The following is a 25,936-nucleotide window of genomic DNA, read 5'->3' as shown; positions in this document are numbered from 1 at the left end:
ATTCATGATAATCAAAAAAATTTCTAAAATTTTCTCCCGGAACTCTGAGTTAGGAGTTTTTTATTGGAAATTTCCTCCTCTTTCAGAATCTTTATTTGAAATTTCTAAAATATTAATAGTTTATTAAATATTGGCAAAAATCTAAATGCCATTTTTTTTCATCTTTAATTGTCTATATAGTATAAGATCCCGCTATACAACGACCTTCACCGAGATGCTTATTTAATGAAACTTATTTTATATTTAATTTAATATGTCAATAAATATAATCCATATGGGTTGCCTAGCAAATTTCAGTCCAGAGTATGTTTAATTAATATTAAAAAAAAAATTTTTTTTTATAATTTGCATGTAGTAAATTTTTTGAACTTTTTTCAATCAATATTTTTAATCAGGGTAGTATTATATATGTATCACTAAAACCTTCTTTTATACTAAAGATGTATATATACTTTAGTGTCACATAAAAAATATACACATAAATAATTAATTGATTAAAAACAACCTAACTTTTGCATATTCTATGGGCTTCATACTTTCGATTGGTATAGAATTTATCTAATAATCATACCGGTGAAATGTTTAAAAAAATATTTTTTTTTTAAATTAATTAAAAATACTCTGGACTGAAATTTGCTAGGCAACCCATATGGATTATATTTATTGACATATTAAATTATATATAAAATAAGTTTCATTAAATAAGCATCTCGGTGAAGGTCGTTGTATAGCGGGATCTTAGACCAATAACTTTTGCAATTTTTTATGTGCTAATACACGCTTTTAGCACATTTTTCTAGACGTCATTCCGGATCCAATGAGCTATCGCACATAATTTTAAGAGCAGTATCTCTATTTTGTTCCATTTTCAACTCAAAGTCAAAGTCAAAGTCAAATCGTTTATTTCAATTAGACCATCTAAAATGGCACTATTGAACGTCAAAAAAAAATAAAATATAAAGATGATTCTAGTTGCCCCTTCCAAAAGGTAGTTTCGTGTGGAGAAGAATGGGCAAGAAACTCCACACTTACTCTTTTAAAATAGGTTTACAATATTTTGTTACATTTGTTAAATAATTATATGTGAAGACAATGTACTCTTAGAATAAACTACTATACTAAAAAAGTTAGTATACATGTTCCTCACATATTTACAAATATCGAAACCGTAGAATATTAACATTAAAGAGTAATAAAAATATTTAAAAAAAAAACACAACAAAACAGTGTGTGAGATACAAAAAAAAAAAATAATAATAATAATTACATTTGTAGCATTAAAGCAAAAAATCAGCAACCAATTTGATTTTGTCCAGGCTATAGAGCCAATCATAGGATTGTCCTATGGAGCAGGACCAGCATGTTTCCAAGCATTCTTATCTTGAATATAATCATCTAATTTGTAATATGCTTGTTTACAAAGTGTACTTTTAATAAAACATTTAAATTTTCGTTCATTTAGTTTTAAAATGTCACAAGGTATTTTATTGTAACATTTCACACAGTACCCCATAAATGAATTTTGAACTTTGGCTAATCTGAAAGATGGTTGAGCTATTTTATCTTTATTTCTAGTACTAAAATTATGTCTTTCATTTATTTTACAAAAAAGACGTAGATTCTTTCTTACATACATAATATTTTCATAAATGAATTGGCAAGGTACTGTCATAATATTAATCTTTTTAAATAGTTCCCTGAGAGATTCGCAACGACGTAGATTATAAATGGCTCTGACCGCTCTCTTTTGCAAAATAAAAATGGATTCTATGTCAGCAGCCCGACCCCACAGTAAAATGCCGTAAGACATTATGCTGTGAAAGTAGCTAAAATAGACCAAACGCGCAGTTTCTACATTGGTTAAATATCTTATCTTTCTAACCGCATAAACGGCTGAGCTCAGCCGCCCCGCAAGAGATGTGATATGGGGTCCCCATTGTAACTTCTCGTCTAGCGTGATGCCTAGGAAAACCGTTTGATTAATAAATTCCAGTTTTCCTTCATTCAACATTATGTCACATTCCTTACTTTTAACATTTGGCAACGTAAATCTAATACATTTAGTTTTTTTATCATTCAGTGCCAAATTGTTTACCGTAAACCAATTTTGGACCCGAAGAATAGAGTTATTCACGTCGTCACGATTTTGTGACCGTCGATCTACTTTAAAAATCAATGATGTGTCATCTGCAAATAACACCATCTTCGGTTTATTCTGAACTAATTGGGGTAAATCATTTATGTATACTAAAAAGAGGAATGGACCCAATATTGAACCTTGAGGAACGCCCATTGTAATTTCAGACCCTAACGAGTTTATGCCGTTAACCTGAACTTTAACCTGTCTGTTTTTCAAGTAAGATCTTAGTAAGTCCAGAGCTTTGTTCTTAATCCCGTAGTGATTAAGTTTCAGCAGAAGAGTCTCATGGTCTACGCAATCGAACGCCTTCGAAAGGTCGCAAAAGATTCCAATGGCATCTTGTGCTTCCTCCCAAGCGTTAAAAATGTTCTTGATTAGGGAGACACCGGCGTCAGTTGTACAACGCCCTTTGGTGAAACCGTACTGTTGTTCATGAAAGATGGAGTTTTTATTAAAGTGACATAACATTTGATTGAGCATTAACTTTTCAAACACCTTACTGAGAGCTGGCAGAATTGACACAGGTCTATAATTATTGGGTTCTTTACTATCACCGGATTTGAACAACGGAACTACTTTACTGTGTTTCATGAGATCCGGAAAGACTCCTTGGTCTATGCTGGTGTTAAATATGAAAGCTAAATAAGGCGCAATAGTTTCGATGATAGAACTACAGACTTTTACAGACAATCCCCAAAGATCTTCTGTAGATTTAATTTTAAGATCTTTAAAAGCTTTTATAACAGCCTGGGGGTTTGTATATTGAAATCGAAACTCCGTAGGGCATGCCCTTACATTCTTCGTAAGTAACGCAAAAGAAAGTGCGGATGATGAACTTAAAGCTTCGGTAGTTTTAAAGGGAATATTGATAAAAAAGTTTTCAAATTCCTGAGCTATTTCTGCATTTGAGTTTATTGGGCCATGTGCAGTCTCTAAGTTAAATTCAGTATTACGCTGGTTTTTTCTACCAGTTTCATTATTTATTATTTGCCAGGTAGTTTTTATTTTGTCATCCGCTGATTTTATTTTATTACTAATATACAGTGCTTTAGCAATTTTGCACACACTTTTAAAAGTTTTTGAATATTTCGCAACATGCTGATGAAAGTTTGTATTTTTTACAAGTTGCCTTAGGCCATACAGTTCAAAAAGTTTATCCCTGCTCTTACGAATACCTGGAGTCGCCCAATCACTAAATAAGAACTTGGTGTAAATACTTTTTATCTTTTGTGGAACAATGTCATTAAATTGCGATTTTAACAAGGTAAAAAACTCCGCATAGAACTCATTAGGGTCCCAAATATTATTAAAGTTTTGAACACACAATTTACTGGTCAAGGTATTATTTAATTTCTCCAAATTTTTACATGTAATTGGCCTATACCTTATTTGAATTTTTTGTACAGGTATGTAGGCACAAAACGTTATTGTTTGTCCACTGTGATCAGAAGGCAATTTATTAACAATTTCTTTATGTAAGTAATCACAATTACAAAAAATATTATCTATACAAGTGGCAGAAGAAGCTGTCACTCTAGTTGGTTCCATAAAAACATTAGACAGATTAAATGATTTAAAAAGACTTATTAATCTGATACTATTTGAGTTTGTTTCTAATAAGTTAATATTAAAATCACCACTTATGATGATTGATTTACTACTAGTACTAAGTTTTTTTAACACATCTTCCATTACAGAATCAAATACAGATAGATTCTGATAGCCCGGAGGTCTGTAAACACATACTACAACATGCTTATCGAGCTCGACACAGGACAATTCTATAGAATGTTCAACTGACAATCTGATAATGTCTTTCCTTTCTTTAGATTTAACAGAATTTTTGATTAATATTAATGATCCACCGTGTATCATACACTTCCGGCTGAAATAGCTAACTACACAATAATTTTCATAATTAATAGACATTATCTGATGATCATTTAACCAATGTTCAGTTAAACAAATAATATCGAACTTGGTTTTTTCTCAAAACATTTCTATTTCCAGTAATTTGGAAGAGCAACCTTGAATATTCTGATGAAATAATCTTAAAGTATGTTGCTTTCCTTTTGGTTTATTAAAACATGTTAAATTGCCAGAAGCTACCTTTTTATTATCCACAAATAATAATTGATTATTTAAACGGTTAACTTCTGTTGTCTTACAGCCTAGTTTAAAGTACTATCCGGAGTGACCTCTACAGTTGTAGAATAACCTAAGGTATGTGTTCCAGCAGGAAGAGTATACTCTATCTGACTGGTATTGGCCTCCAAGTATGTTGGTATTATAGGTGGACCCTCCTTCGTACAACATAAAGATATATTATCAATCACTGTGTGACTTGTCGACTAGACTAAAAATCTAGACTTAAGAGTCTTAATAATCTTCTGAATTGTATACAAAAACGCAACTTACTGGTGACATTACAGTCAAATCAGGTCGGAGTAGTGTACGTAACTAACGATAAACGATTTTGTATTGGACTTCATTTAATTAGCTCACGCTTTGTCACGTGACTGTATACAAATTCACGTTGGTCATGCCAGTAGAAATGTAATTTTGTCTCAAGTCCCATTTCCATACTATTTGTCTGCTGTTTCTCAGATTGTATATTACTTTGATAATTTTTAAACTATGGACGAGTAGTTGATAAGCTTTCTGTGCCTCACAGTCTATGGGCAAACTTACTTTACAATTACGTACATATTACGTAGGCAGGTATCGCCTATCGCCATTTTATGTGCAAACCCCAAAAGTTTTGGATATCAATAAAAAAAATCACCATGCGTGCATAACTCTAAAAAGCATGTGCATGCAAAATAAAACAAAAAATAAAATTAAAATGTATTTATTAAATATAACAGTGGCAACACTACTACCAATTGCTACTAAAATTACAACGCATGCGTGCTTAAAAATAAAATACTACAATAAACAATTATTTACTTAATATATCTATAAGTACATCTGTATTCCTAATAAAGTAGTTTAGTTTTTAAAACTAAATTTGTTTCGACAAAATTACTCCGTTTTGTTTAGCCTTGAACTCTGAAAAATCGGTCAGGGGTTCAAGGTCAAACGCGCGAGTATTGTTCAACAATTTTATTTACGTTTCATTCAAAAAAGTTTTGCAATATTTCGTTGTATAAGCCATAAAAACGTTTAAATTTTGTTTTTTATTAATTCTAGAATGTAAATAGCTTTCGTATTACGTTCTACTTTAGAAATTGATTGTTTTTTTTAATAATCTAAGTTTAACCTGGGAACTGTTGATTGACAAAAATAACACACTTAAATATAGCGAAACAAACAAAATCACCATTACTAATAAAACTTTAACAATTCAGTTATCTACAAAAATGCGAATTTACTACACAAATTGACACTTCGAGTGTTATCTATGCCTAGATTACAAGGCGTTTGATTTAATACTAGAGTGAAGAGTCGTTCATTAATAAACGGTGAGATGTCATTGAGGTTCACTTTCCGATCGGAAACTAGCATATTTCTTAAATATTTAATTGTTATATAAAACCTTATTTTATACTTTCAAATTTTAAAATTAGAACAATAAACCTCTTTTTATTTTTAAATATCTTATGGTAACGAGACCTAATAAACCTCTAAATTTATGGATAATGCTTTACAATTTATGGTCTTGGCGGCATTAACATTAGCTAATTGTTGTTTTTATTATTATTGTTTATGGCCAGTACTCCATTTTCCTTGAACTAGCAGTTAGGGGGCGTCCATAAATTACGTGAGGTGTTTTTTTAAATTTTCTGTGACTCCCTCCCCCCCTGGTGAGATGTCGTGAGATTTTATTCAACCCCCTCCCCCAACCCCCAATCTCACGTGAGATTTTTCAAAATGTGGGGGTTTCTTACGTAAACGCGTTGAAAAAGAAAAAAAAATTGCTTCGTGCTTTTATTTACGACTAAAACAAAATAAGTGAAATGTTGAGCGTTTAGATATGGAGTTAGCGGGAAGTTGCAGAGATGGCCTTTAGGGTCAACCGTTTTCCAAAAAAAAATTTTTCAATCAGAAAAAAAATTGCGTGATATTTGCCGAGACCCCCCCTCTCTCCAACGTAAGATTAAATGAGATTTGACTCGACCCCCTCCCCTCCTTAAACACCTCACGTAATTTATGGACGCCCCCTTAATGTAAATTTAGATTTTTTTTTGATGTTCATATTTTATTTAAATAAAATAGCATTTCACCGTTCTTTAGATAATGTATAGAATATAATTTCATATGTTGTTTCAGATGTTTTTTACCGATTATGTTTATTTTATTATTATAATTAAGATTTTTCTTAGATATAAGCTTCAAATATAAATTTTTCAATTTCCATTTAATCTTTATATAATATAAACCTTCTATTTATAATTAAATCCTAAACAGCTGGATCGATTTACATAATTTTTTTCGCCTTCAAGTGGATTCGACAATTGTTTACAATTAGATATATTTTGTTTCTGCTAGTCTTTAGTAATATAATAATTAATTAACCTTTTTAAACCTTATAAGTTGTTTTCCAATAAACTTAATTATATATTTAAATAATCAACCATTGTTGTTTTTTTTAAATTTAAATACAACTACATTTGTTTAAATTTTTACTGCTTTGTAATCTGGCAGCCCCTATAATACTAATAGAAAGGGACGGCAACAATTATCGTTGATTTTAGAGAGAGATAGGTATATCTTTGTCAGTTTCTATTGTTTGTTACCGCCTCGTGACGGTATTAGGATACGCGGGCGGTAATGGGGGTCTGACCTGTTGTTGCTGCATTGCTTGCTGCTGGAGCGCCGCTTGCTGCGCGGCTGCAGCAGCTGCCATTTGCTGGGCCTAAGAGTTACATTATTATAACTGAGGTTATCAGACCATGTCACCATGTCAACTTTGTATATTAAAAAAGAGAAAGTGCATCCTCAAAGGATACTATGTGTCTTCTATTTGACATATTTTAGGAATTTTACGTATTGAATTCTACATACCACAATTTTATAATTAAACTATTGAAGAATACATTCTGAGCATAGGACAGGTTGAGATGTCTCTAATCTAAATCTCAAAGGATTACGTTAATATGAGATAATTTCCGATAAATTTATGGACAAAGTTAAAAATATTTCGCACTTCGTAAGACCTAAATAAATCTTTATACATCATAACTATTTAGGCCAAACCGAAAAGTCTTTTTCAAGTCAAACTGAGGGTAGTTTGTAAAACTTTCTATATTGGCCTAACCGAAAATTTTTTTTTTAGGCCAAATTGAGGGTAATTTATAAAACTTTCTATATAGGCCAAACCGAAACATGTTTTTAAAGTCAAAATAAGGGTAGTTTCAGTTTTTTTTTAAATTGATTGATTCACTGTACCTGCACGCTTTGCTGCACGCTGCACGGCTGCTGCATCGGTGAGGCGGCTTGTTGCATCGGCTGCGGTGTCGTTTGCTGTTGACACTTGTTGTATACTGTGTGACCCTAAAAATTACAGACATTATACAAATGGAACTCTTCCTTTCTAATTTCTATTTCATATTAAATAGACTCCTGGATAGGCGTGCCCTGTAATAGGCTATATCTCAATTAACATGAGGGAATGTAGCCAACAGTCCAGTTCTGTATTTAAAAAAATGGGGGGGGGGGACTCTTATATTCTACAAGCGAAAAAAACCAGACAAAACCCTGAAAAGTATATCTTGACGACATTATCGGTCAGTAGGCGATCTGGCTTCCGTGCTTGCCTTAGGTCTAATTAGGAAAACATCCTATAATGTTCCTGAGTGAACAGAGTTGGCTAAAGATGCCATGGCGTTTAGGCAACATCTGGAAGAGAAGAGAATTGGTATCAAAACCAAAATAAGACTGATACTGATACTGTATTGAGTAAAAACGTGGACTATCTTGGCTCGAGAAAAGATAAATGTCTTTGAGATGTAGTGCTCGCGGCGAATGCTCAGAATACCGTGGATTGCGAAGAGATCATCGATCCTGACCCAACTCCGCATACGAACTCGCCTGACTACTTACAGCTACATGCGCCAGCCATACAATGCGCAGAGGCGATGGAAACTTGGAGAAACTGATCGTGTTTGGTAACACAGAAGGCAAAAGATCACGTGGCCGTTCACCGACCAGATGGACCAATCAAGTGAAAGACTCATCGTCATCAAAACTGTCATAAGAGAGGCGCTGAAAACCGGTGGAAACAGATAATCAGCTCCAGACGCTTCGTTGCTGACGGCGCTCAGACATGAGCTGCCGATTAAAGAGAGAGAACTGAATTGAGAATCAGCATCAGGCAAAGCAGATTTCAGCCACCTTTGATCTCAATTACATTAAAATAAAATATGTTTATTATGCAATATAAGATACAGGTATCACTTATTCCACGTCATTAAATTAGAATCTACTCCTGCTAATGCTACTCCTAGGCAAAGAAGACAGAGGGTGTAGGCAGAGAGAAAAAGCCGGCGTAAAAAAATCGGTTGTCTGTAAAGTCGGTTTACTGACGATAGTTGAACGTGACAACGTCATAAAAAAATATTGATGGGATGGTTGCATTTTTCAAAAAAAAATTTAAATTTTATTTGTTTGATAGATATTTTGTATGGATATAGAGAAGGAGGTAAAAGGAAATCACAATTGGATTGATCAAGTTACATTTATTTGTACGCATAAATACAATTATGTCAATTTTAAATGGAACGCCTCAGAGCGAGGTAACGCCTCAGAGCGTGGTAACGCCTCAGAGCGAGGTAACGCCGCATGAGTCATGTTTTTTCGTGCGTGCAGCCAGCTCCATCGAATTATAAGACGTTGTCACGTCAAAAACTCTCGGTACACTTCTTTTAAAACAAATATCGCAAATTAATTAGAAGTAGCCGGTCTAACACTAGTCCCAGGCCCTTTTATCAACTAGATAATAGTTAACTTTATATTAAGCCTTTTTACACAGATTTACTTTAATACATTTCTTAGATTTATTAAAAGGCAGAGATAAAAGAGCCTCTGGGATTTTATTAAAGGAGAGTATCCCTTTTACCAAAAAATAATTCCTAACTTTAGATAGTCTAGTACGGGGAAATTGCAGCCTGCGCTTGTTCCGAGTATTAACATCATGACCCCGATTCAAGGTACTTATACCATCTGCCCATCAGCTAGCAGATTACGCCACCGCCTCGTTTGAGATTTTTTGACACCCACAGCATTTACTCATCTATCTATATCATCAGAAAGTAGGCCATCTACCTTCCGCGCTTTCTTTACCTCTAAGGCATGTTCCTGAGTGAACTGAACGACCTGAGTTAAAGCAACCCAAGGGATTTAAACGATTTACCTTCTGCGACCTTATTGCCATTAGACCATGATTCAAGGTAACACAAACCTGAAGATCAGCTAACAGATTATGCCATTGGCTGATCTTGTCATAGTGACGTCTGAGCAGCTCGTCCTTGCGCTGCAACTCGCATTTCAAGTCATTGTTCTCTTCTTTTACGAGCAGTTCCGGCTTCATAGCTGATAGTAGGAACCTGGAAATTCATAAAGTTGGTAAAAAAATTGGTAAAAATTTAATCTTTGGATCATAAATTTTGGATCGAAACTTGATGACTAAAAAAATAAATAGTGGCGCTACAATTTTTTTTAGGTATGAACCGCAGATTTCTGTATATCTTTTTCATGATCATTTGTCAATCGAATAGGCAAATAGCTAATCAACCTCCTATGCCTGACAAATCGTCGACTCATTGGGTCTAAGGCAAGCCAGTTTCCTGACGATGTTTTCCTTCACCTAGAAAAAAAATCCATCGGTGCTCAGCTGGGGATCAAACCTACGACCTCAGATGAGAGCCGCACGCTGACAGCACTAGGGCAAACACTGCTTTGTTAAGTAAAATTAAAATTGGTACCTCAAACAATGAAGATGTAAAATGCACAATTAGACAAATGATCATGATACAGATACAAATCAAAATCATTTATTCATTTAGGTAACACAATGTAAACTTATGAAGGTCTAAAAGAAATACATATTAAATGCTTCTAATTTTACATTTACTGCCAGTTCTCAAACTCAACGGCGTAGAACAAACTACTAAGAACTGGCAATAAACTCTCCGCCACTCTTTTTAATCGCCAAGTTTTTTGTTTTACAAAATGTTTGTAATTAGCTGCAACCAGTAACACCATGTTCCACATGACTTCTTAAGTAATTAATAGTAAATTAATAATAATAAAATATATATTTCTTGTGTGTGTGTGTATGTGACTGAACTCCTCCTAAACGACTGGACCAATTTTGATGAAATTTTTTGTGTGTCTTCAAGGGGATCTGGGAATGGTTTAGATTCACAAATCAGCCCGCCAGATGTTAAGGGTAGTCCACCCCTAAATTTTTATTTTTATTTTTTAGACAAAATTTTTAATTTTTATTTTTTTATGATACAGCATTAAAAAATACATACAACCCCTAACTTTCACCCCTCTACGATCAACCCCTATTTTTTTATTATAAATGATATACATGGCGAAACGACGTTTGCCGGATCAGCTAGTAATAAAATAAATTAAAAACAAAGATTTGTGGAAAGTTGTGTGGAGGCATGGTGAAATGCAGAAATCTGAGGCCCTAAAAAGGTTTAGCGCCACTGATTTTTTTATTATTAATTAATTATTTAATATTTTTTAAAATACCCTGGGGCCTATGGATATATACCGTATAAAATATTGTATATCGTTATATATTAGTCCTGCGTAATCATGTAATGCAACGCATGACTAAAGCTTCGTATTGCCCCATGTAACGCGCCGTAACGTTTTTCTGTACCCAACACAACCCCCCCCCCCTGGTCTTAGTTTGGTTATTAATTCAGAATGATAAAGCGAGTCCCAGATGAAGGGTCATGGACCAAGACCAGGGTTATTACTATCGATCCCCTACCTTTTCTGTAAGAAGGACGCTTCCATCTGCCTCGCCAGGTCAATGAACCTTTCAACTTCTACCTTGACTTCCTCTTTCTCCACACATGTTGACGCTTCTTGCTTCGTAAACACGTTCAGACAATGCTGAAATATTAATTATTATTATTTTGTTTTTTATACTAACAATAGCACCTTAAAAATCAGCATTATATTTATAAAAAAACACCAAAACTGACGTTCGGGGGCGATTGTTGGAGGAATTTTCAAATAATTCATTTATTAAAGCTTAAAAATAGTTTGGAAAATCCAAAAGTGCACGCCTCATAGCGGTCATTCACATTTAATATTCTAAAGCAAAAACTCAAGTTTTTTAAAACAAAATAACAAAAAAAATATAAATAAAAAAAATTTATGAAAATGAATGATTGAAAAAAAAAACAATTATATTATTTACTTTATATGGCGCCACTATATATTTATATTATAAAAAAATATATAGTGGCGCACAGCCGTATTTTAGTTTTTTACAAATTATAATTAAACGACAGTACATAGAACGCTAATATCAACTAGGAATCAGCCCAGGGTATAACTTAACTATAATAAGAGAAAAAGTATTCTGGTACGATAAATTTTTCGACCCATTTCTCTGCCACATACATGGATCCATAAACACAGACTGACGGACGTCCAAGAATGATTGATTTTAATGTTATTATTTACTATGTTAAACAAAATAATTGTTCATAAAAAATACCATATGTGCTTGATAAATTAACTCGATTTTAGTGCACTCATATTATCCTGTAAGTGTTATATTAGTGAGAAAAAAGTCATTCAAGTTTCGAAAGACTGGGTTTTTTGACATGTCGAGAGTAGAGCACTGCCAGAGGTGTGCAATTAGAATACAATTAAAGTTTAATGTATAAATCAAGGAAAAGCTATATTTTTCAATTTCGGTCCGATTTTCTAAATAAATACATTACAAAGTTATTTATGCAGTGAATGAATCAGTGTACAATATAATAATGGAATATCAGATGTAGATAGATACAATAATGTATGGAAACACAATGTATCTCACCAGTAATTTGACGACTCATTGGTCTAGTGGTTAGTACCCCTGACTGCGAATCCTTGGGTCCCGGGTTCGATCCCCGGCTGAGACAAACATCGATGTGATGAGCATTCGGTGTTGTACTTAGGTCTTGGGTGTTTAAAATATGTATTTATATGTCTATCTATCTATAATATGTATGTATATCCGTTGGCTAGTACCCATAACACAAGCTTCACCAGCTTAGACTAGGTCAATTGGTGTGAATGGTAAAAAAAAAATATGTACATACATTACAAAGTTATTTATGCATTGAATCAATGAGTGTACAATACAATAATGGAATATCAGATGTAGATAGATACAACAATTTATAGAAACAATGTATCTCACCAGCAATACATGTTGTATTAAATTAGATTTAATTATTTACTAACTGACCCGGCTAACTTCGTTCCGCCTAACAGTCTAATAATATCGTGTTAACTTTAGTTAAACTTAATTTAGGATTTCATTAATAACATTAATACAACTTTTTTTGCAAATACAGAAACGTTTTATTGCTTGCCATTGGGAAAGAAGAATGGCAGTTTTACACATTAGGCCTCTTCTCTCTAGCGCCAATATTGCGATTCAGCATGTTAAAGCACTTTCTGATTTACAACATTTTTTGATGAGGTAACTCTGTCTTTGATCAATATCAAAGTGTGGTTGAAGAGCCTCATAGCCTAGCGGTCTTATTAAGTGGCAGCTAGGTGAGGGGTACCGGGTTCGATTCCCGGTTCGAGGGCAAGTTTTAATTTAATTTAAATTAGTTCTCGGCCTTTGGGAGGGTTGTGCGGTACCGGGCGAGTGCCTAAACCGTACATGGAGGACATGGTCGAATTTCTAAGGCAAAAAGCACGAATTATAAAAATCTTATACTTGACGCTGGCTAATGCACAAACCGTGCCAGAGCCATAAAAAAAAGTCTGATTTGATTTGAAAAATTTGATTGACGGTTCGGTAGTTTAGGAGTCCATAGCGGACAAACAACGTGACACGTAATTTATATATATTAAGATTACTACATACGTACTAGCCTTGACATAGTAGAAAATAAAAATCTTGAGCGGTGGACACATTTTTATTTACACTCTTATTTGGTTAAAACAGAAAATTACAATTATTAAAAATTAAAAAGTACATTTTAATCTACCACAAGAAGAGAAGGTCTCTTCAAATATTAGTAAGTGTTCTATTAGACCGTAGTAAAACTATAAATAGCGAAATCTTTGTTAACTCATTATTTTATCGTTACAAATTTGCACAACTAAATAAATAAAAAATCATTAAAATCAGTTAACTAAAATGTCTAACATCACAAAAAAGGAACTAATGCTCGGTCTCGTCCGCCTAACCACCGGAATAGCATAAAATATTTTGTTTGAATTATCTATTCTGGCATATCTGACTAGACATCAATTGCAAATTGCAATAACTTATTACACCGCCGCATTTTTTAAGAGCAAACAAGTGTGGAGATAACTGATTAAATAATTTAAATATTGTAATAATTAAATCAATTAAAGATTCTTAATGATTTAATAAAATTATAAATGGAGACGAAATTTTATTTTCAGTTTGATCATATTCTTGTCAAATATTTTGTCTTCAATTCCTAATTAGGAAGAATTGTCTGACCTAACAAAACACTCCTAATCCACTAAGGATTCAAGTATAACGTAACGCAATTTTTGGAGATTATTGACCCCCCCCCCATGTAACTCGCCGTAACGTTTTTCAGTACCCTAGTACAGTACTGTACTCAAACATAGTAAAACGTTTCGTGACCACCTTGTCTCTTTAGTTACTATTATGTGGTGTAAGTCGAAAATAATACATATTAACAATAACGCGTAATTCAATCCTCGCACATCGTAACGTTTTACAAAAGGACCCCCCCCCCTTCCTAAAACTCGTTACGTAATACTTGAACGCTCCCTAACTTGTCTTCTGATATATTTGAATAACTTAAAAATGAAATAAAAACAAATTTCTTTCTCTATTTAATTGTGAATTCAGCCTTTATTGTTAATCTTACATTAAATTTACTAATTTAATATTAAATAATTATTTAAAATCTATAATTTCACAATTACTTTTAATAGTGAGATCTATATGCAAATAATAAGTACAATATTGATTAATTTGTACTAGACTACAGGATCCAAAACAATTAGTTATTTTTAAATAATGTTTTGATTTATCAATTATATGAACAAAATATGTATGTTCCGCTAAATGTGAGAGGTGAAATAATAATCAAAATTATATCTTAGACTATTTATTACTTATACATAAAATCATATTTAGAGAAACATACAACAAAATAGATAAAATATATAGATAAAATATTGCCTATTTTTGATAATTATACCATGGCGTTTGGTACGGACTTCTGTAGAACGGGTGATTCATGGAATCATAAGGGTTATTAAAATTATAAGAGTTTGAATAATAATCTCCTCTCCATGCTTTCCTATCTTGTGAGGGGTTTGTCATCTGCGGTGGAGGCATACCTTGTGTTTGATACATTCTATAATCTATGGGTGAGTCTAGGAAAATATTATCGTTATACTGCCCAATAGGTAGTGGAAAGTCTGTTCTCTGGGGTATAGCTTCCTTTATTGGTTTAGTTTCAGTTCTCTTAGTTTTCGGTGGGGATTTCTTATGGTATATAGGCGTTAATTCGTTCTGATTTTTTGTCATGAATTTGTGAAATTCACTTTCAAAAGCACTAGGATTCTTATTTATAGGTGGCAATACTGAAGGTACTCGTGAATTTGGGTCGGCAAGTCCTGGATATACTTTAGGACAACCAGGCGGCTTTTTATGATGTTTTGGAGACTGTTCGTTATAAATTTTATTCTGTCTGGAAATAACAGGCTGCAGAGGTGAATGATACTCAAAGTCTGGATTGCATTTTGGAGCCTTTTGTTTTCTGGGTTTGCGTAACTTTTTGTCCCCTTCAAGCTTTTCTTTCTTTGGCCTAGGTGTGCGTTTAGTCTGTTCTTTTTTAATAATATCTTTTTTCGGTGTGTCTTGACTAGGGTTTTTAGGTTTTCTACCTGGTTTTTTCTTTTTAGGTTCATTAGTTATGTCTGTCTGTGGTGTTGTGTTACATTTAGCCTCGGTATTCGTCTCAGTTATGTTACTTAATGGATCTGATTGACTGACTACTGTTTCAGTTCCCATGTTGTGATGTGGTAAGTCCCAATTTGAAATTACATCTGACATGTCTTCAAGCTCTTTGTTTGACAATTTTTTCGATTTAACCTGCCTTTTTTTTGGTGTAGTTTTTGGCTTGTCTATGTCATCTACCTCTTTTTTCTCTCTTTTAACACTGTCCTTTCTAGGTTTTCTGACTTTAGTTGGCTTTTTTGACTTACGTACTTCATAGTCTGAGTCTTTATCGGAATCCATGTAACCAACATCTGGCAACTGTGCTTCTGAAGGGTCCATCTCGTCTCCCTTCAACCATATATCTTCTAGAGCATCTAACTGTGGGTCTCCATGCTCTATGGGCATCATAGGTTTTTTCATCGATGTCATCATGTCTAGATCTCCTTCCGCCATAGCCATTTCATCATCATCCATGACATCATGACCCAATATTGACACTGCAATTGCCCCTTCAGAAATGCTTTTACTTGCCATGGCACGTTTTAAGTGTAGTGGATGTCTTTTCTTCTTTTTCAACCCTTCTTCTTCAGCTTCAATAAATGTTTGTGGGAGTTCTGTATTATTTTTATTACAAAGAATATCTTGACCCGATGGATGTGGAGCAGGAACCATTTTTTCTGGTTGTTCCGGGTGGCAGCCTACATCTTGCCCTTTAAGCCATAACTCATAGCGGTCAGGTTGGAATCGTTTCACAAATGTATCCATAGAAATTTTTACCATGTCATTGCTGCATGTGCACTGAGTGGCTCGCTTTCCATATTCAACCCACCTTGGTGCTGCAAAGTTTGTTGACTCAGCACAGTTAAAACCATGGTTAAACCCAGCATGATATCCATAGGGAAATGTTATCATAATTTCACCTGCCTCTTGAGTTATTTTGTTAACTGGTACAGAATATTGCTTTAAGATTTGGGGTGAGATTAAAGTCATCTTATGCCTTAAAAACGCTTGGCATGTTTTGGCTGAAGTCGGAAAGAAACCAGCAGCTATTCGTTCAAACCTTTTTCCATGCTCAGGAGGCACTGCATACCAAGTTTTAGGATCACCAAAGTGCAAATAATTAATTGAATACAAATCCATATCTTCTGTATGCCAAGCAAATGTTGTCTTCCACATACCAAAATAGAGATATGCCGTATTCACACCATCTATTTCGATACCATAATCAGAGTTAACAAAGTCCAAGATAGTACCTAAGCGGTTGATGTTCCATTCATTAACATCAGGGTCTGTAATGCTTCCATTCACATCTGCGCCATAAATTGGTGCTACATAGGTGACATTCTTCCAATACTTTCGTTCTAAGTCCTCAAAACTAGTGTGTCGTGGTGTACAGTATTTCGCAGAGTTCGCAAGTACAGAGAACTGTTTGACTGTCATTGATTTCTTTTGAATATTAATTTGTTGAAATAAACCTTGCTTTCCAGTAACAACCTGACAAATTGGTGACGGAATCGTGATGTTCAGGTCTTCTAAGTCATAACCATTTCGCCTGGGAACCCACTCTGGTGGAGGAATAACTTTAGCAAGACCAGCTTTATTTGCTCCTTTCGATTCCATATACTGTATGTATTTGTTAAAATCTTTGAATTCATCCCAAGTGGGACGAAACACTTGGATGTTAACACCTGTCCCTGACGAACAGAACTCATCTCCACCAGACATTGTCAAATATCAACACGATCACAGTCAATCACAATATTTCGTCAATTATTAACCGCACTTTTCACTTATATATTAGCAGCCATAATTTATTGATCGACGTTCAATTGTTTGATTATCTTCTATATGTTTCATTCTAAAATTTATATTTACTTATTAAGAGCAACCTTCATTTACAGTAAAAACATCAATGATTAGTAAAATGGCCGACTCGATACGCTTGCAACAAAAATCACTATAAATCGGTTGAAGCCGCATAAGTAAAAGTAGGTCACGTAGACCATTCATATGGACTGTTTCATGAAAAAACGTCAAAATTTACCCTATGAAGCTTCAAGCTAATTTTAACAAGACACGGATTTACTTTCTTATGTTGGTACTTCCAGTTTGACAGATACCGGAACAGAAAGGAGGTTAAAAAATACCATATACTAAACAATTAAATCTCATATTTTATTTAAATTATTATCAAATGCATACCTGAAATGACTCTTCAAACTCGTCTACAAGATTTCCAGTTCCATTGGATGGGGCAGCCATCTTGATACACTAAATTTGATTAATTTTGTTACTGTTATTTACATTATCAACATCTCAACACTCAACCATTGGCACACATGCTCTGCGTCACAGGGGATTAGTATGTTAGGTATCTGTACATCACAGACTAGCACTAGACTACTGAAAAACTTAGTAGAATAATATCATTTTCTAGTTTCGTTTTACGAGTTACGTTTCTTGTGTGTACAGCAGGCATTACATAGTTATTTTATACACAAATAAATATTCAATCTCAATAAAGTAGACTAGCCATGACTATACTTAATAAAAATTACATGTAGTATTTTTTTATATACGTAAAATCGATAAAAAACATAATATTTCGCATACAGTCTAGTTCTCTATAGTTTTTATTTCTTGAAAGTTTTTGTTTCAGAGGGCAACTAGCAGCCATAAGCATTATATCATAGAAATTTAAAAAAATATAACGTTACTTTGAGAATTAATGAGGATGTTAAAAATATTCTCTTAGAAAAAATTATCTCGTTTAAATTAAATAAATCTAAAAAAATAGTTTTTAGGTAATTGTTGATTCACTAACAACAATTGAAAGAAACAACTTTTTTATATTTGATGTATAGGCAGTATTAAATTAAAATATTAAAAGCGTGGAAAGGTACCGTTTCGTAAGCATAGTCAATTTTTATATTTACTCCTGAAATCTAAATGACGGATCGTATAGAATCGTTACATCCTATCTTCTTATTACAGTGTCAAATGTCAGTTATCATTGTCCAAACGTAAGTCATAATTCTTATGTCAGAAATGTAAATGGCGTCTTCGGAGTTCGGCGTAAATATTGAATAACCTTAATAAGTTGAAACGCCGTTTTGTTAAAATTTCCAGGAAGAAATATTTTTGTTTGTTTCTTTAAAACTGCACTTTTATTGAGTAAATTTGTATAAACAACCTTCACCATGGCGGATGCTGCGGCGAGACAGCTGCAGTACGAGTACAAAGCGGTATGATTGTTTTATAATGTTACGAAATGTTGTTTGAACTTATCGCTATTCATCTTAGGTGATAACAATTATTAAGTCTGATTCTTCGTGACATTATTTATGTGCCTGTTTTTATAACAGAAATGTAAATAATGAAATTTATAACATTTAGCAAAAACCTGTGTTTATCTCTGCTTTAACAACTTATTCCATTTTAAACCCCTAGCATAGCTACTGAACCTTCCTTTCTCTTGGACGATCATTATATAGGAGTAATATGTTTACAGAATTCTAATCTTGTCCTTCAAGCCGATGTGAGGTTAATAGAACGCCGTGGTAGAGATGAGGCAACAGGAGAGGTTCTATCGCTGTCAGGAAAGCTTACTGGTACAAAGATGGGTGATCGAGCACAAAGAACGAAACCTGACAAAGCTGAAGAAAGAAAGGCCAAGTAAGTTTTTAATATATTTTTTTAGACATAATAATTACTTAAGTTTGGACAGCACAGGTGACTAATCTGTCATACCTGTGTTTTCTGTCTGTGCAAATATAACTTTTGTATAAAGAAGTTAAAAACCCTATGAGATTTATTTGTTTTTTACTATATTAGTTTATGTTCCAAGTATATTTTATGCACAGATAATGGTGCTTGAGAGGAAAAACATAATAAAAAATAACTTAACCTATATTTAAAGGTTTAAAAGGATGAAATTCCTCTTATGTTTATATTGTAAGTGTTCTCATGTCTGTGATACTTTGTATTTTTATGAGACATAAAATATTTTAACCTTACCAAAATTAGAATTTGAACTCTTGCTTGGTCTCAGTTAATTCTTTCACTAGGAGGACTTAAGCCAATAATTAGAAAATTTGAATTTATACAGCACAAGGACTGACAGTTTGGTATAAGATAAGAAGAGCCGAATTTTAATTAATTCTGCACTCTATGAATAGCAGCCTTTAAAGTTAATTATTTACAGACGTCAAAAACGTGACGAAGCAACCTATGAACTGTCGAAATCCAAAGCTGCACGGGTGGCTTGGGCAGATGACACTCCAGCGGGTGTTTTATATAGACCAAGAGCTCAGCATACACGTCATGCATATGAATTGTTACTTGCCTTTATGCAAAGTGCATTAGGAGATCAGCCACGGGATATTTTGTGTGGGGCTTGTGATGAGGTAACCTTTGTTCACTGTAATATTATTGTATATTAATATTGGAGTATAGTATAAGTTATACTTGTTTTGCTATTAATAATATTATAATTTATTTATTAGTAATCATAACAGTCACATAAATAGTATTTACAATTTTCTATACCTACATAGTAATAATAAAACTTGATTTAAAAAAATTAAAACAAGTTTAAAAAGTTTGGTCTCTGTGGCAGTGTACCTTTAACGCTGGCAGCTTTTCCTCATTGCGATACTATAAACGTGTGGCACTGCCGCGGTAAAGCTATTGCATAAAAAAAATTTCAACTTATGCAATTATAATTATTTATTTATGCAGTATTTTTTTTCCTTTGATATTAATTCAAGTTTTTTTCTTTTTTCTTTGATAAATTAATTCAATCTACCATTCTACCAGACTCAGACTAACTCGCCTATATAGTCTGTCTCACTCTAACGCGTACCGGCTGCACCGGCCGCGTTTACGCTACGTCACCGATCTCGTCAGAGAGATGTGAATACGCAGTAATCAGTATGCGTTGTGTCCCGCTCTAACGCGCAAGGTTTTTTCGTTACGGAATTTCTTGATTCTGTCTCCACGCTCGAGGCCCGCGATATAAACTATGCAATAACTTAAAAATATGATTACTATTTATTTATTGAAGTGAAACTTCGGGGTTGGAAAAAAATTTAGTGTAACATTTTTTCGTTACGCGTCACGTTTTTCGGTTACGCGCCATGTTCCATTTTGAAGTCAAACTTCTTTATCGGCGTTGGAAAAAAAATTACCGTCACACTATTTATTATTTTTTATTCGACACTTAATATTTTAATGACAATTAAATTAATTAAATTCCAAACATATTTCTTTTTCCGTCCCTCTAAGTATCGGCAATCTAAACTTTTAGATTTGTATAAATATGAATAACACTTCAAGATTAGTTTGCCACTGAAGTTTCACTTCTGACATGTGTACTTTGTACACACACACTTTTTTTTGCTTATAATTGATGAATATGTATATTAGTCAACTACATATTGTCGTTATGTGTTATAACTACAATTGGTATGACAACATTATCTTCTTTTTAGGTGTTGGTGGTTCTCAAGAATGACAAATTAAAAGATCCAGAGAGGAAAAAAGAAATTGAATTATTACTTGGTCCGATAGCTGATGAGAGATTTGCTGTGCTCGTAAATTTAGGTCAGTATTATTTAAAAAAAAAGATATAATAGAAATAAGTTTACTTTGTTCTTTTGCAAGAAATAAAAAGGCTTTTTATATATTATTAATATTAATGCCATTTATAAATATGATAGGAGTAATTCGACCGTAGTCAAAATCGTAAGGACTAATATTTGGTCGTAAAAATCGATAGTCGTAACAGCTGAGGACCTTATTAAGAACCTAAAGGTGCGTACAGACTATATAACATAACATGTTATACAACATTGCTATACAACATGTTATAATAACATGTTATTGATATGTATGCTAGGACGAACCCAGCATCTACGTTTTTTTGTTTTTCTTTTGTTATTTAAAATGGTTATATAACATTGTTATATTGCATTGTTATTCTAATGTGTACAGTATTGTTTTATGTTATAATGTTGAATAACAAGGTTACATAATGTGGACGTTTTATAAAACACAAGTTATATAATATGTTACATAGTCTGTACGCACCCTTATACAATAGAATTAAGGGACCTTTGATTTTGCTCAACATAACTGGTATGTTGTTCTAAACAATCTCATTGTAAACGGTTTTGACTGTAGTGAGAACTTTTATTTGCACCTAAGTTTAAACAAAGAAGCATATTAACACATGTATTTATAATGGCATTCAATCACAACCTTATTTTGTTCACAGGCAAGAAAATAACAGACTTTAATATAAACTCTGCGTCGGAGGGCAACACTGAAATTGACGAAACATATGGCATCAATGTTCAGTTTGAGGAATCTTCGGAAGAGGATGATGAAGATGCTTATGGAGAGGTATGTTATTCTATATTCGTCATAAAACTTAAATTAGAATAACAATTTTACTAATAACCATAAATCAAAGCCCTCATTTTCAGTGTACTAAAACCTTCATAACCATAGACTAACTCATCTTAATATATATAAATTACGTGTCACGTTGTTTGTCCGCTATGGACTCCTAAACTACCGAACCGATATCAATCAAATTTGCACACCGTGTGCAGTTTGATCCGACTTAAAAGATAGGATAGCTTACATCTCAATTTATACCCGCAATGTAATTTTATTGCAAATTATTTGTTTATTATTTGACACAATTCTAACAGATGGCGCTGTGTTGAAAGTACCAACGTTTCACATAAGCTACAATTTAATAGTATAACCACCAAAAAAGCATGGTGGTCCCCATGACTGGTGTTCTCCTACCGTTTCCCTTGAATAGTTTACTACTATGCAATATAACAAAAACCTTAGCCACAGCAACGCTTGGCCGAGTCTGCTAGTTTTCCTATATATAACATAGCAACTCTACGTCTATGGGCTATTTGTGGATGCATCTACAATACAATGGAAATATCTGCGAACCTCGCTGGAATGCGCTTCCCCGCACCCCCCCCGTTTTCGCCTATCCAGTACCGTTGCCAACGCAATCGCCGACGCACGTGTATTATTCTTTAATCGCATTTTAGTGTTTATTGTTTCTCTGTAAATTTGTAAATAATTTGAATTTTAAATATTGTAAATAATAAGTATTTGTAAATTTCAAGTAGGTACGAGTATCAATAAAAATAAGTACACAAATAAAATATTTTTTATTTTTACATCTTCAATTTTTTTTCCTATCTCTCCAGTTTGTATGACGTCATTAAGCCAGGTTCGCAGATATTTCCGACGACTTGTATGTAGTACAGTCATTGATTGTGTCTGCTACATTTGAGTCAAGATGTGTTGCTTTCGGCATTGTAGCATATATATATTATTTATTAATTTCACACAAAAGGGGCCGTTCAAGTATTACGTAAGCACTATGGAGGGTCTTTGATTTACTTATTTGGTGATTACGTCAACAGTAATTATTAACTTTTTTACACATATTACCCACACATTGTCTATGCTTGAAAATGAAATGCATTTTCGAGGATTCCTACAAAAAATTAATACGTTTATGAACTATTATTTTTGAGAGCTTTGCTTACTTTTGCTGATGAGAGGAAGGGGGGGGGGATAAATTGCAGTAAATCTGCTTATATTATACTTGAATAGCCCCAAATCAACAGTAATATTTTGGTTTGCGGTATTGATAGAATGTATTTAGTAATATCTTGAAATAAACAATTAACTGTATCTGCCTATCTAATTTAGATAAGGGAAGAAGAGAAGGAAGATGGTGAGGGTTCAGGAAATGAGAAGGAGAAAGAGAGTAGCGGGGAAGAGGAGAGTGATGGAGAGAAACGGAATGCCATACATGGAAATGTAAGTTAAACAATATTTTTGTAATTTAACTCTGGGCAAACGGGCAGGAGGCTCTTTGAGGTCTTTTCTTGAATGACCCTGTGTTTTAAATGTACTTGGAAGAAGAAGTTAAACAGAGACATGGTTAAAAACAGTGCTTCCCAACCATTTTTGTCCCATGCCCCATCTTAGATTTTCTAAAATTCTTATACCCCTGCTTATATATTAGCTTCACCTGTATGTATGTATGTATGTAACCGACTCCTTCAAAGATCGATGACAATGCAATAATCCGAAAAAAATAAACTAAAAAATAAATAATAGTTTAAAAAAACTAAAAAACACGCTTTTAAAGCACATCAAACTAAAAAGTGAAAAATAATTCCTAATTTAGGCTGAAAATGGTAATGAACAAAAAATACTGGTATTATTGTGAAAAAGCGTGGGTTGCTCGATATACGAAAAATATGGCACAGAGGTTTATTTAAACTATTATTTTTAGTATTGAATAATTAAATTTGCTCTTAAGAAACTTTTAAAGGAAGAAATTCTAGAAAATTGTTATTCTTTAACAATTTTAATAACACAGTAAAATTCCTCAACATAATGAAAATTTAGTATTCAAATAATTATCGAGTAGCCCCTGCGGGGCAATGGGCCCTACGTGGGGAAACATTGGTTTAAATTGACTTTAGATTTTGGGCAATATCTTATTTGGAAAATCGATATATTTTTCATATTTTCCAGCTCTCCGAAGAACAATCCCAAAAGCGAAGGGATGTGATACTTCACCCCATGGATATAGATGCTTATTGGCTACAAAGGAGGCTTTCGAGGCATTTTCCTGATGCTATGTTGTCACAGGTATGTTTTACATATATATATATATATCATAAAGTTTTTACGTTTGCAGGTAGAAAATTTTTTTTTGAAGTTATACTTCTTTAGGCGCGTTATGAAAAATTGATGAGAGTGAAATTTTACGATGCGCGCACACCGTGACACAAAATTAACAGAATGAAGTTGCCCACGGAAGATGTTACGGCATTGGACATAATTTAAAAACATCATTCGAATAACAATAGAATTTATGTTACACTTAATGTAAGAGAATAATAATAAATATTTATTTATTTAATTTTTCAAATGTAAACTGAACTTTATTGACTATAATGACTTATTTTTCAGTCTTTGATTATTTAATTGTAATTAATTATTTGCAATCAAAAACTATTTTTAATAATGCCAAAGAAGTATAACTTCTTACGCGCGTACATAAGTTCACGCACCCTTTTTTCATCAATAATCAATAATCTCCAAAAATTGCGTGAAGTAATACTTGAACGCTCCCTTTCAGGCCGCTAGTTAAACGGCGCTGTTTAGTTAAGAGTTGATTAAATGGGTAATCAAAACTGCGACGTAGAAACCAATTCGAAAAAAATATATATTGTCAAAAGGACACGGTCTGTCGGATCAGCTGATGGTAAAATTAAAAAAGCTTGGTAAATAATTTTTTTTTTTAGGCAAAGTCCAGTGAAGTCCTGCAAGCGCTGGCTGAGGCTTCAGACGACAGAGATTTGGAGAATAGACTTGTGTTATTGTTGGGTTATGATTGCTTTGAATTCGTCAAAGTTCTGAACAAGTACAGATATATGAGTGAGTATCGTAGTATAATAAAGTCCTCCTATACACCTACACACATGTATAAAATTTTCAATGAATAGTCACGCACACATACCCCTCACGAACGCGCACACATACCCTTATGGACACGCACACATACCCCTCACGAACACGCACACATACCCTTATGGACACGCACACATTCCCTCTCACGAACACGCACACATACCCCTCACGAACACGCACACACCCTTATAGACACGCACACATACCCTTATGGACACGCACACATTTCCTCTCACGAACACGCACACATACCCTTATGGACACGCACACATTCCCTCTCACGAACACGCACACATACCCTTATGGACACGCACACATTCCCTCTCACGAACACGCACACATACCCCTCACGAACACGCACACACCCTTATAGACACGCACACATACCCTTATGGACACGCACACATTTCCTCTCACGAACACGCACACATACCCTTATGGACACGCACACATTCCCTCTCACGAACACGCACACATAACCTCTGACAGATACGCACAAATACCTTTTTACGAACACGCGTAATATTGTATTTTTTGTATGTAAATCAAAAATAAAAGTGGCCCCAGTATAGATCCTTGGAGGACTCCACAATTCATTGGAGTAGCATAACTCATAAACGTTCTTGAATCTTGACTATTTGCTGGCAGTTTATATTGATGTTTAGTCACGTGACACAAAACGGTCACGGATTATTCCAACCTTATCGTAAATAAATTTATTTAGTATTTGATTAGTACATTAATGCATTTCATATGCACACACAAACGCACAGACACAGCAATATTTATAAGTATTATTATATTTTAAGAGGGTAGGTTCATAAAAAAAGAATTGCAAAAATTCGATATTTTTTAAAATGTCGTCAGAATTTTATCAAAGATTTTTGTAAATCAACTATTTTATTGTATACATAATCAGAATAGAATAGTGGGGTGGATATATAATTGGTCACAGTCCAGTACACCAGAGTGTCGAACATATTTAAGATTAAAAAAAAAAGTGTGTCATTTTTTATCAAAGTCAAATCATTTATTTCAATTAGACCACCTAAAATGGCACTTTTGAACATCAAATAAAATATAACGATGATTCTAGTTGCCCC

At 33.6% G+C, this 25,936-nt stretch overlaps 3 protein-coding genes across 3 annotated transcripts in view; 1 reads left to right on the top strand and 2 right to left on the bottom strand.

The window, feature by feature from the left end:
• Positions 1-6,347: 6,347 nt before the first annotated feature.
• Positions 6,348-17,665, bottom strand: LOC125058165 (mediator of RNA polymerase II transcription subunit 28). The gene is made up of 5 exons (XM_047662188.1): positions 17,502-17,665; positions 11,097-11,221; positions 9,543-9,687; positions 7,532-7,636; positions 6,348-6,998 (listed from the first exon to the last, which is right to left on the bottom strand). Exons 1-5 carry the CDS (start codon positions 17,559-17,561, stop codon positions 6,876-6,878), a joined length of 558 nt encoding a protein of 185 aa, XP_047518144.1. The 5' UTR covers positions 17,562-17,665; the 3' UTR covers positions 6,348-6,875.
• Positions 14,116-17,266, bottom strand: LOC125058164 (probable lysine-specific demethylase 4B). The gene has a single exon (XM_047662187.1). The coding sequence runs from the start codon at positions 17,022-17,024 to the stop codon at positions 14,535-14,537; it is 2,490 nt and encodes an 829-aa protein (XP_047518143.1). The 5' UTR covers positions 17,025-17,266; the 3' UTR covers positions 14,116-14,534.
• Positions 17,666-18,342: 677 nt separating the features above from the next.
• The window catches only part of LOC125058259 (putative U5 small nuclear ribonucleoprotein 200 kDa helicase), a 49,301-nt gene continuing 41,707 nt past the window's right edge, over positions 18,343-25,936 (top strand). Inside the window, exons 1-8 of the mRNA XM_047662297.1 lie at positions 18,343-18,544; positions 18,811-18,974; positions 19,504-19,705; positions 20,792-20,903; positions 21,577-21,704; positions 23,055-23,165; positions 23,892-24,008; positions 24,668-24,800. Coding sequence (XP_047518253.1) covers positions 18,500-18,544; positions 18,811-18,974; positions 19,504-19,705; positions 20,792-20,903; positions 21,577-21,704; positions 23,055-23,165; positions 23,892-24,008; positions 24,668-24,800 — 1,012 coding nt within the window. The 5' untranslated portion in view covers positions 18,343-18,499. The remainder of the gene's footprint in view (positions 18,545-18,810; positions 18,975-19,503; positions 19,706-20,791; positions 20,904-21,576; positions 21,705-23,054; positions 23,166-23,891; positions 24,009-24,667; positions 24,801-25,936) is intronic.

The sequence above is a fragment of the Pieris napi genome, chromosome 18 (genome assembly GCF_905475465.1).
Source record: "Pieris napi chromosome 18, ilPieNapi1.2, whole genome shotgun sequence".
Lineage (NCBI taxonomy): Eukaryota > Metazoa > Arthropoda > Insecta > Lepidoptera > Pieridae > Pieris > Pieris napi.
This window is presented reverse-complemented; position numbering and strand designations above follow the sequence as displayed.